This window comes from Anabrus simplex, chromosome 3 (genome assembly GCF_040414725.1).
Source record: "Anabrus simplex isolate iqAnaSimp1 chromosome 3, ASM4041472v1, whole genome shotgun sequence".
Lineage (NCBI taxonomy): Eukaryota > Metazoa > Arthropoda > Insecta > Orthoptera > Tettigoniidae > Anabrus > Anabrus simplex.
The window spans coordinates 334,153,859-334,164,960 of record NC_090267.1 but is presented as its reverse complement, the minus strand read 5'-3'; the positions used below and the strand labels follow the sequence as shown (position 1 = coordinate 334,164,960).

Below are 11,102 nucleotides of genomic sequence, written 5' to 3'. Positions count from 1 at the left end.
AAATAATGCAAATGGCTGTATCGATTACAATGGACACCAGGTCTGAATTAGTTAACAAGAGAAAGTGTTAGTTAATTGGAGAAAAAAATAGAAACCGCTGAGATCTAATGTGAAATGTTCCGGAAAGAGAAATGAAGACCTGGAAGGAACTATTGATTGTACAGTATTGGAGAAGTTCAACTGTTGTTCACTAGAAGAAAAGAGTGAAAGCTAATCATGAATGTGTGTACATAAAAAAACAAGCGTAATTCAATGGGATAAATTTCTGACGTAAGGTCTCAGAGGCTGTGGATGTGTTTTTGCTCGTCTGATCCATGTTGACTCACATGTTACCGTACTGTCAACTGATGAACTTGAGGCTGTAAAGTTAGAAGAACACATATGCTCTACAATCATGTTCACAAGGAACGTTCTTTTCTTGGTCTTAGGGGCTCTCTTCATCCTCCAGGTGAGTACCGGTATAGACAGTGTAAGTGCTGATCTGGGGACAAGGCTAGAAATTGTTATATTACTGAATATATTCTCCACATACGGGAAAGTGGCAGTGAAACTGTTATAACGTAAGGTAGTCAATATTTGACATAAACACTACAAAAACTAAACTACCAACAATGTGTTCGTAATTTCGTCCTTCACGAAATTTATGAAAGGTACAATTAATTTTAATATATTTTTACTTTCTAACCTTAACAAAACAGTTTCCCCATCATAAATTACTAGAAGGCTACTTATGACAAATGTTTTCTTGGTATTCCTTTTAACACAGTGTTTCAGCGTTGCTCGTTGGATGTTAAACGCTTTATTTGTAACCCATTATTTTGTCCCTCACTGTCTTAATAGCCTATATCATAGTCTCCTTAGCCCACTGCTTGCGTTTTCCTGTATGAAAATAATAATAAACTTCATACATAACAAATAAAAATTAAGGGGGACGAAATTACGAACATCTGATTTATTATAATGGCTGCTACAGTGAATCACGCCAACCACCTCACTGTAGCGATTGCACGCCAGCAACTACACCACACAACTGAAATAAAGTACAGTATTTCATACACATATCAGTTCTCACTCTAGGAAAAATACGCTCTTAATTTGAATGCTACACTAACTCAGCTCAGCATGAAAAATGATCCCTCCCCCCGCACAGAAACTAAACTTGGTACACACAACTAACTCTCTCAACCAGACAACGGGATGAGGCTACGCATGTGCGCGCGGCTGAACATTAGGTACCAACCGTGCAAATTAGAAATTCCTAGGGGGAAGGAATTAGGTGCGGGAACGGAATTTTCCTCTCCCCTAACTTATTTATCCCAGAATCATCTACTTTTTTAATTATTCGCTCTAGTTTCCACATGACAAATGCTCGGATGTTTTCTTTTTCTTTTTGATTTAATATTATCAATTTTACTAATATAATGAAGATGCAGTAGCTGTCTGTACATTCGCATCTTTGAGAAGGTGAGTATACACGACGTGGAGACGATGTCCACCATGTTTGAAAGTTTTCTCTGTCATTCGGTTTGGATTGAATAAACGGAGAATTTGCTAACCGATTTCTCATGAAACTTGACAGTATTGAAACGTATAGGGACAGATAAAATTGCCCTGCACTTGTTGAGAATTCGTGAAGTAGAGTACAGAAATAACATTTTTATCCTCAATAATACTGCCTGCCAGAGGTTTCTTGCTAACAATATATATTTATGGTTCTTTCTTGTTTTCTGTTCTTCTGTACTGCTTTCTGTCTTCTAGAATCCAAAGCCACCCGAAATTTTAGCACAACACATGTTGTTTTCTTACCTCATGGTAGTGTAAGTGGTATACCACTTGGAGAAGCCAGTACTGAAGTTATTTCCGATTGTGGTGTTATATGCCCAATTCTTTCCTGTTGGTGGATGGTTTCTCAACACTCCTGCTATTTTCTCCCGCTGAAAAATTGAACTTATACCAACGAATCACCAGAAGGTAACATTCACCAACATTAATGAAACGATACTGAACGCATTTTGATACGGTTTCCAGTGTTCATCAGTTCTATAAATGGCCACAAGATTGTCACCCCTCCTAAGTGTCCGACGAAAACTACTTACCTATAAATACATAACAGTTAATATGACACTACTACTACCTTCCCACTCTTAGCCTTAGTACTACTACTGCTAAATTACTACCAGAGGCCACCGATGGTGATGATGAAGATGATGATTCTTTATTTACAATCGTTCTTTTGAACCTGATGCTCATAAGTCGCATCTAGTACTATCAAAGCCCTAAAAATTAAAAATAGTATTTCTATAATTATCGACCACTGTTCACAACAGGCTTCTTCTTTCACACAAATATTTTAAAACCTAACTGTACTGACTTCTTGAAGACACTCCAAAAGGAAGGTATTATTATGTGCAAGTTTGTTTCGTTACAAGATGTTCTATCTTTCCTCCTCTTCACCAGAATGATATTTCTTCGGTGATCTTTCAGCAACACATTCACACAATAGCTCAAAGAGAAGGGCAAGTGGCTGAAGGCTTTTCTGGGCATACAAGTGTGCCATCGGATTTCCATGTATCAATACCAGAGGGACACGGGAATCAAATGGCAACGGCACCTTACAATATTAGAGGAGGAATTACATTATTTCAGTAATTACTACAACGATGTTCCTTATTTACATCCAAGCTTTAAAACGTGATCAGAACACATCTAATGATACTGAACCCTTAAACTGCTCCTTCTATAATACACCACATTAGATTTCGCTGGAACACCGTTCACAACTACGTCAAAAGCCTTTCCTTTCCACGCAATCCATAATGAAGAATATATTTTACCCCTACCATAGCGTATGCTCCTACTGTATGTCAACGACTTATTCACAAAAACGATATTATTAGGTACAAATAATCTTCTACTTGACGACATAACACATCTACTAGGACTTGCTGGTTGACACTTTTTAAGACTGGCCATATCTGAACCAAGATAGGATTGTCCAAATGGGAAATAACTTACTCCTAAATGTGGGGTTGTAGATTTCCACAACACTCCCTGACCCACATTACTGAAGGATGTTCCAGGAGACGTTTTGAGGATTTCCGGGATGAAATTATGGACGACACGCCAATAAACACACAGGACATTACATTTTGGCCTGCCCGATGATAAATGTACTTCGATATTACAGGTACCTTTGTACATTTGCCTTCGTTGCATTGTAAATAGCTTCCGTATTCTATACGACTAAAAATGAACAGGCACAAGTTAATATTCGTTACACAATTATTTCTCAATGAGAATTGTTCAGCAGAATAATATTTCCTAAGTGATCCCTCAGCTAAAAATGTATGCAATAAATGAATGTCTATTCAAATGAACATATTTTTACAGATGTCAGTTAGAGGTGAGAAGGAGACTGACGAAGTTCCCGATATTCAATGGGAAATTGTGCAAAAATGGATGGAGAAGACAATCGACGACCTGAATGAGTCATCGATAAATATCACAGCGTCGATAAATAAGGTGTCCGAGGTGGAGGAATCGGTGATAAAGCAAATAAGGAACACAATTAAGAGTGACATCAAGAAGATAGTGGATGGGCTTCAAAACCAAGCGTACGAGGCCAATGTGGATATCAACAGCTGTCTGAAAGAAGTGTCCGATGGAGGAGATAACCTCGCATTCTCTCTTCTGAAGAGAGCGATTCAGTGTATCACTGATGAGGTAAGTTGAACACAGACTGCTTGAAGGCGATGTCAACATGGTAAACTCTGTCCTGAAGTAGAGGGTTCGGTGTTACACTGACAATATAAATTAAACATGGATTTCTTGAAGGAGGTGTGTCAGCGTAGTTAACATTCTCCTGAAAAAGTCGGCTCAGTGGGTGACGGATGTATAGCTTAAATAGGAATTAGATTGTAGCAGGTGCCAGTATGCTTAATAATATCTTAAATTGGGTGGTTCAGTGTGACACTGACGACGTAACTTAAATAGGGGAAAAACCATTATGTCAATGTAGACAGAATTCAAGGAGGTATCAGAATGACTAAAATTCTCCTGGAGGGATATCTGCAGATTGTGATTGAGAAGGTAAGTTGAAAAGAGTGTGAATTGTACATATTTGGCCGCTTGTTGGAAATGTCAGTATGGTGAACTTCCTCCTAACAAGGAGTGTCAGTGATGAGGTAAGTTAAACAACGATCAAGCAGACTTGGACTACTTTAAATATGTCTCAGCATTGTTAACATCCACCTGTAGGATGAAGCTCATTATGACACTGACGAGATAAGTTAACCCAGGGCAAAACAGACATTAGGGTCTGTCTGAAGAAGTTGTCCGATATAAAGTGACAGCTTCACTGACACAGTCTTGAAATGAGAGATTCGGGATATCACTGATTAGATAAGCCTTTCGGTACTAAATTTTGAGATGAGAGTGTCGTATCTACCACTGTGAGGCACTATGATCGATTACTCGATTTGTGCTGTCGGTGTTGTGCATCACTATTCCTGTGTTCCACTGCTTTGAGCCAGTACAGTGGCGCCAGGGGAACATACAGCCACCGGCGGCTCTCGGTCCTTCCGCTTTGCCTACTGAAAATCACAATAACAGAGCTCAGTCGCGACGTCAGCGGCGTAAGTAATAATTAGGGTTAAAAAGTACAAAATATGCCCTAAAATCTAGCTTAACATGACATAAAATACGATAAAATACGACATTAATTTTAGGGATATGTAGCAAGTATTTCTGTACTACTAACATTAGACGTATTAAGTACCGAGTTCGATAGCTGCAGTAACGTAAGTGCGGCCAGTATTCAGTATTCAGGAGCCCAGATGATGGTTTTCCGTGGTTTCCCATTTTCACACCAGGCTAATGCTGGGGCTGCACCTTGATTAACGTATTAAGTAACAAAACGTGATCAGCGATAATACACCAGACACAAACTGCTACAGTATGGTAAAGCTTTCAACATTCATTCAGTATCGTAGCCTTGAAAGGCAATTCTCACTCGGTGTTCCTAAATAAAACAAAAAATGAAGTATTAGCATGCGTTTCAGTACTCGTATTTGTCGGCATAAGTTAAAAGACACTACCTAACAGGAAGTTTATTGAGGACAATTTATTTAAATTCGTTGGTTATGAAAGGGGGTGGGAGCTATAACTGGACCCTTCAAGGAAGAACTGGGCGATAGGTAACTTGTTTGATAATTGCTTCTAGGTTAATTATATCTACTATTCCAAGGTGGAAACACCCTATCGTCACATTCCTTTAGCTCACGCGCATCGTGTCACATTTTAACCCAGGGCCTCTCAAACGCCCAAAATCTCACGCGTGCAAATCGAGGTGCAAGAGCTCCGTGCACTGTGCATCGGTCCCGCTCTGCTCGGCTCGGACCAACGCTTCGTCTCTGGGCTACTCGGCTAAGCTCGGCTCAACTCGACTGAAATCGGCACGGATTTGGAGCGCTACGGAGCAAGTATGGAAGAGGGAGACAGGCGGAGTGAGCGAGACAGGCGTGGGGAAAGAGAGAGACAGCGCTATTGCTCCAAATCGAGGAGTGGGGGTATGCACTGTGGTCAACCAAGCGAAGTCGTCTTTTGCACCGTGCACAGTGCATGCGCCTGAGAGGCCCTGAGGGGGGGGGGGGGGTGAGGGGGCAGTCGCTTCCACTCACTTTGTGACGAAAAATTACATTTTCATTCCATTTTAGCAACCTGAAACTAGGAATTAAAGAAATTATTTTTAAAACGCAATATGTAGGCCTACATCCCTGTTGTCTTTCTTCTTCTTTCTTAATATGTTTACCCTCCAAGGTTGGCTTTTCCCTCAGACTCAGCGAGGAATCTCACCTCTACCGCCTCAAGGACAGTGTACTGGAGCTTCAGACTCTAGGTCGGAGGATACAACTGGGGAGGATGCCCAGTACCTCGCCCAGGTGGCCTCACCTGCTATGCTGAACAGGGGCATTGCGGGGGATGGGAAGATTGGAAGGGATAGACAAGGAAGAGGGAAGGAAGCGGCCGTGGCCTTAAGTTAGGTACCATCCCGGCATTTGCCTGGAGGAGAAGTGGGAAACCACGAAAAACCACTTCCAGGATGGCTGAGGTGAGAATCGAACCCACCTCTACTCATTTGACCTCCCGAAGTTGAGTAAACCCCGTTCCAGCCCTCGTACCACTTTTCAAATTTTGTGGCAGAGCCGGGAATCAAACCCGGGCCTCCGGGGGTGGCAGCTAATCACGCTAACCACTACACCTCACAGGCGGACCCCTGTTGTCTTATCAGTTAATTATTTCCTTTAATTTTTAAACATAATACTTAGCGGAAATGCGCACAAAATGCCATTCGTCGCTGCTAACGGATTTTTTCAGTGCCACCTACTGTATATGGACATTGAGGTATGATTCACTCGCTTGCCGCGCGCATTCGTCAGTATGGCAGTCTCACTCGTTCATTGTGTCTATGTAGTTCTATCTGGTGTCTGTTTCTTTGTTAGTGTGTAGCCAAATATTAAATGATTTTAACGCTATAATTACTCCGCACTTCTATTTAATTGTAATACATGTGTAATTATTGTTCCTTTGCTAGACGTTTTGTGTATATTATTGAATCAAAATATATATTAAAACTTTTATTACTGCACGTAAGTTGGTAGACTGTGAACTTTTACTTCTCTATCCAAATTCGCTCAGAGAGCATAAAAACAATTTTGTATTTTTTTCACTTTTTATATATCCCCCACTTTCCCGTTCGCTCTGTCACTCAAATCCGGGTACTTTCTGTTGTCTATAAAATTTTGTACTCTCCCCCTTCTACTATCATATCGCCTCTACTGGCTCATATTCATTTCATTGTAGATACAGCATGGTGTCAATGTGATTATGTACATATGCCATTCATTATCACCTTACGGCGAGAGAGTAATAGTATTTAATCCTACTGATGGAACATGATGTTCCCAAGACCTGTTAGCCTTTCTTTTCACTTCTATTTTTCTTGAAACAATCAGTATAGTCTTGAAAACATACGCGGCTCTTTACAACACATCCGCTGGCACCCTTAATCTTCTTCGATTCTTTTCCATCGATGTCTAAGGCATGCATTTTCACACGAAGTCGCGTAAAGTTTCTAATATTCGTGTTACTAGCGCCATCCTTAAATTTTGTTCTTTATCGTTAGCACTCATGATCAGTAGGGTAATCTGATGTATGAATAAATTCTCTGAACTGCAGTTTATCTTTGCAAACGTACTTGATGTTCACCAAATGAACAAAACTACCTGTGTCTGCGTACATCAATTTTAGATTTCAAATCCGTAATTAGGGACCAAGACGTCATAGTGGTAGAATATGTCTAGCACACCCGTAACAACATAGACAGGTTTACTAAACAAAATGTATGCTTTGCCATATGCGATCATAAAGATTTGTTGCGCACATAGATCGATCAATGAATGTTGACTTCGCTATCAGTTTTCGGCTAATTTACTATGAGTAACAAGTAGATTGTCAGGCCTCCAAGGAATGGTTTCCATGGTTTCTTCAAACCTTGCATTATTAAATAGTTTATATAGATCTTTCTCAAAATCATTTTCGCTTGCTGACAGGGACTATTATTGAACTCACGATAGGTTTTTAACCAATGCGATTGACGAAACCTTAACAGCCATAGTTTAGAGCCAGTTTGAGGGTCATATATTAAACGACGTAATCCTTCCTATTGCCAAGCTGTGGTATCAGCTTCTTTAAAGACGTTTTCATGGGCTGCATACACTGCGATAGAAATGAAAAACCATTGTGTAGACAGTGGACCTCGGATGGAAAATCTACATCCATTTCTAAAATATATCCAAAGCTATCATCCTTCTCGAGTGTTTCAAAGTCACTACTGTTAGGTGAAACCCATGTAAATTCACTGTATGGTAGAATATGACATGTTGCTCTTCCTATGATTATTTTCATCTGCATAGCTTTTCAGCATCAAATAGCCCCATGTATTTATTATTTGCTTCTCCATACCAACGACATACTTGGCATATTCCTAACTCTACCATGAGTAGCAGGTCATAATCTTGTAACTCTAACTCGATGTCAGAGTAAGGCAGCAGGGTGTCCCACGCGTCTAAGAGAGACAAATTATCGATCAGGGTTCGCCTTATGCGTTTCTATTATTTTTATTTGGAACGTTTCGAAATATCCGCTGAGAGAAGTACATCAGGTGTTAGATAAATTCATGAATTTGAAATGCTAACGGACACGTTGAGCATGCTCGTGATTCTTATCACTGATATCTTCTTTGCTAATTTGCAGAAAAATGCTTCTTTTGGAGGTAGAGATGTATCAATCAATTCTTCCCAAGCTTCGAGATAATCATATGAAAAAACCCTGTCCGTATCATTTAGCAACAATTTTCTTTCCTAAAATACTGTTTTTTTTTCTTCATGGTAACATTACTATTTCTTCCAAATTACTAGTTATGACGGGAAACGTATCTACAAATCGAAGTTTTACATTGTCAAAATGCATAGTGAATATGTAATTTTCTTCAGAGTTAGGAATAATCTCTACTCTCTCAGTAATACAATATAACTTCTTGTCTATGAAGTGGCCATCGTTTCACTGTTTTAAATAGAACATATCCTTCACATCACGTTTTCATGGAAATTGTTCAATTTTTATACCTAAATATTTCATGTTTTCAGACCAACAAAGCCAAAACAATCCTGTCCAGCGAAGAAGAGTTGGTAAAGGAAGTAAATATGACATGGCAGGACGCGAAGAAAGAATGGGAAGATTGTGAGTCTTCACCCGATGTTATTAGCTGCAGAGGAAAATTGGTCGCTGATGCTGAAGTCAAGGAGGGCAACTACGCTAACCAAGAAGGGCAACTGGTGAGTGAAGCGGCCATATTTATCAAGAAGCTGCAGAATAACACAGATTACTGTGTCTTTTCTGAGATATCCTCCATCCCTGAAAAGCTGACGAGGACGATTTTGACGATGGCGCAGTGCGTGAAGAATATGACCGACAGAATTAATTGAAATAATTCAGATTTTTATTATTACAATGGGGAACATTTCCATGAGAACAAATTGTCTAGTTTTTTAATAAAGAAAAATGTTTTCCTTTTTTCAAATTCTTTCGCCTTCCAGGTCCGGATTTTGTGGTAAGCTGGCTAGGCTGCGCAGCCTCGCTGTACTATTAACGAAGCGTTATTTTTCGTATCATTATTATGTGTAAGTACGCAGAAAAAGCAAATACTGTCCAAACATAAACTGGCGGGTAAGCTGTCCACAGTTAAACTATTCATAAATTTTTGATTGAATTCTTGTCTTAGTATTAACATTAGTATTATAACTCTCATACCAAACAAATCGACCTAATGTTCTAGCATTACATTTTATCTATTACAAACTGAAGACGATTAACGGCCAAAAGCTTTCGCTCTTTTTTTTTTTTTTTTGGAAAGAATGGATGGGATATTTTGTACAGAGGGCTCGGCCAGAAGAGGAAATTCCGCACCACGCTTTTTTTTTTTTTTTTTTTTTTTTTTGCTAGGTGCTTTATGTCGCACCGACACAGATAGGTCTTGTGGAACAGGGAAGGGCTAGGAGTGGGAAGGAAGCGGCCGTGGCCTTAATTAGGGTACAACCGGGCGAGTTGGCCGTGCGTGTAGAGGCGCGCGGCTGTGAGCTTGCATCCGGGAGATAGTAGGTTCGAATCCCACTATCGGCAGCCCTGAAAATGGTTTTCCGTGGTTTCCCATTTTCACACCAGGCAAATGCTGGGGCTGTACCTTAATTAAGGCCACGGCCGCTTCCTTCCAACTCCTAGGCCTTTCCTATCCTATCGTCGCCATAAGACCTATCTGTGTCGGTGCGACGCAAAGCCCCTAGCAATAAAAAATTAGGGTACAGCCCCAGCATTTGCCTGGTGTGAAAATGGGAAACCATGGAAAACCATTTTCAGGGCTACCGACAGTGGGGTTCGAACCCACTATCTCCCGAATACTGCACCACGTTTTTAACGTAGGGGCACGCACACCCTACATTCAACTCCGTAGCTTAATGTACGTTAAGCTCCCTTTCAATAGCACACCAGAGAAATTCACTACCCAATCATTTACTTGAAATCAACGAGGACCTTTACTGGAATACTCCCTTTTTAATGTTTTTAACTCATGTTTGCAAGAGTTTAGAAATGTAAGAATTTTATTTTATACCAATTAAACTTAGGAACAGTTTTAATAAACGTTTTGTGTAGAGTGTGGTGTCTTATGGTGCTGAAACGTAGACAGTCAGACAGAAAGAATAAAAATATTTACAAAGTTTTGAAATGGACCGATAGAGTGAGAAATGAGGAGGTGCTGAGCAGGTTAGGAGAGGAGAGGAACTTAATGATAATGATACAGGAGAGGAAAAACAAATGGCGTATGGCTTTTACTGCCGGGAGTGTCCGAGGACATGTTTGGCTCACCAGGTGCAGATCTTTTGATTTGGCTCCCATAGGCGACCTGTGCGTCATGATGCGGATGAAATGATGATGAAGACGACACATACACCCAGCCCCCATGCCGGCGAAATTAACCAATTAAGGTTAAAATTCCCGACCCTGCCGGGAATCGAACCCGGGACCCCTGTGACCAAAGGCCAGCACGCTAACCATTCAGCCATGGAGCCGGACACAGGAGAGGAAAACAACTTGGATTGGTCACATTTTACGTAGAATTGTCTACTACAGAGAATCATGGAGAGAAAAGTTGAAGGAAAAAGAGGGAGAGGACCAAGAAAGTTTGGAATGCTGACAGTCAAGAGAGGAAGAAGTTAGAAGCAAAAGAAAGAAGATGCCGAGGACACAGAGAAATGGAGGACATCCAGTTGATACCCGTCTAAGGACGTATTTACTGAAAGAAGAAGGACACTTCATAACCTATTTCCGTACATGGTGGGGCTCGGGTTATGCAGCCTGCTATTATGCCAAATCATATTGAAACATCTTCATAAATCGAACATAAAGTGAATTACAGCTATTTAAAATTAAATAAAATTTTAATCAAATTAACATAAAGAAAATGAATACCCGGTAAGTTATTTGCTTTA

The 11,102-nt window shown here is 40.3% G+C and overlaps 1 protein-coding gene across 1 annotated transcript; it reads left to right on the top strand.

Moving 5' to 3' along the window:
* The first annotated feature begins 394 nt into the window (after nucleotides 1-394).
* On the top strand, nucleotides 395-9,044 carry LOC137498961 (uncharacterized). Its single transcript, XM_068226849.1, has 3 exons — nucleotides 395-448; nucleotides 3,391-3,723; nucleotides 8,706-9,044. The coding sequence occupies exons 1-3, from the start codon at nucleotides 395-397 to the stop codon at nucleotides 9,042-9,044; spliced, it is 726 nt and encodes a 241-aa protein (XP_068082950.1).
* The last annotated feature ends 2,058 nt before the right edge of the window (nucleotides 9,045-11,102 follow it).

Coding starts and splice junctions, on each gene's coding strand:
- LOC137498961 (XM_068226849.1), top strand. CDS start 395: ATGTTCACAAGGAACGTTCTTTTCTTGGTCTTAGGGGCTCTCTTCATC. Junction 449..3,390: donor GGGCTCTCTTCATCCTCCAG/GTGAGTACCGGT, acceptor ATATTTTTACAG/ATGTCAGTTAGAGGTGAGAA. Junction 3,724..8,705: donor TTCAGTGTATCACTGATGAG/GTAAGTTGAACA, acceptor TCATGTTTTCAG/ACCAACAAAGCCAAAACAAT.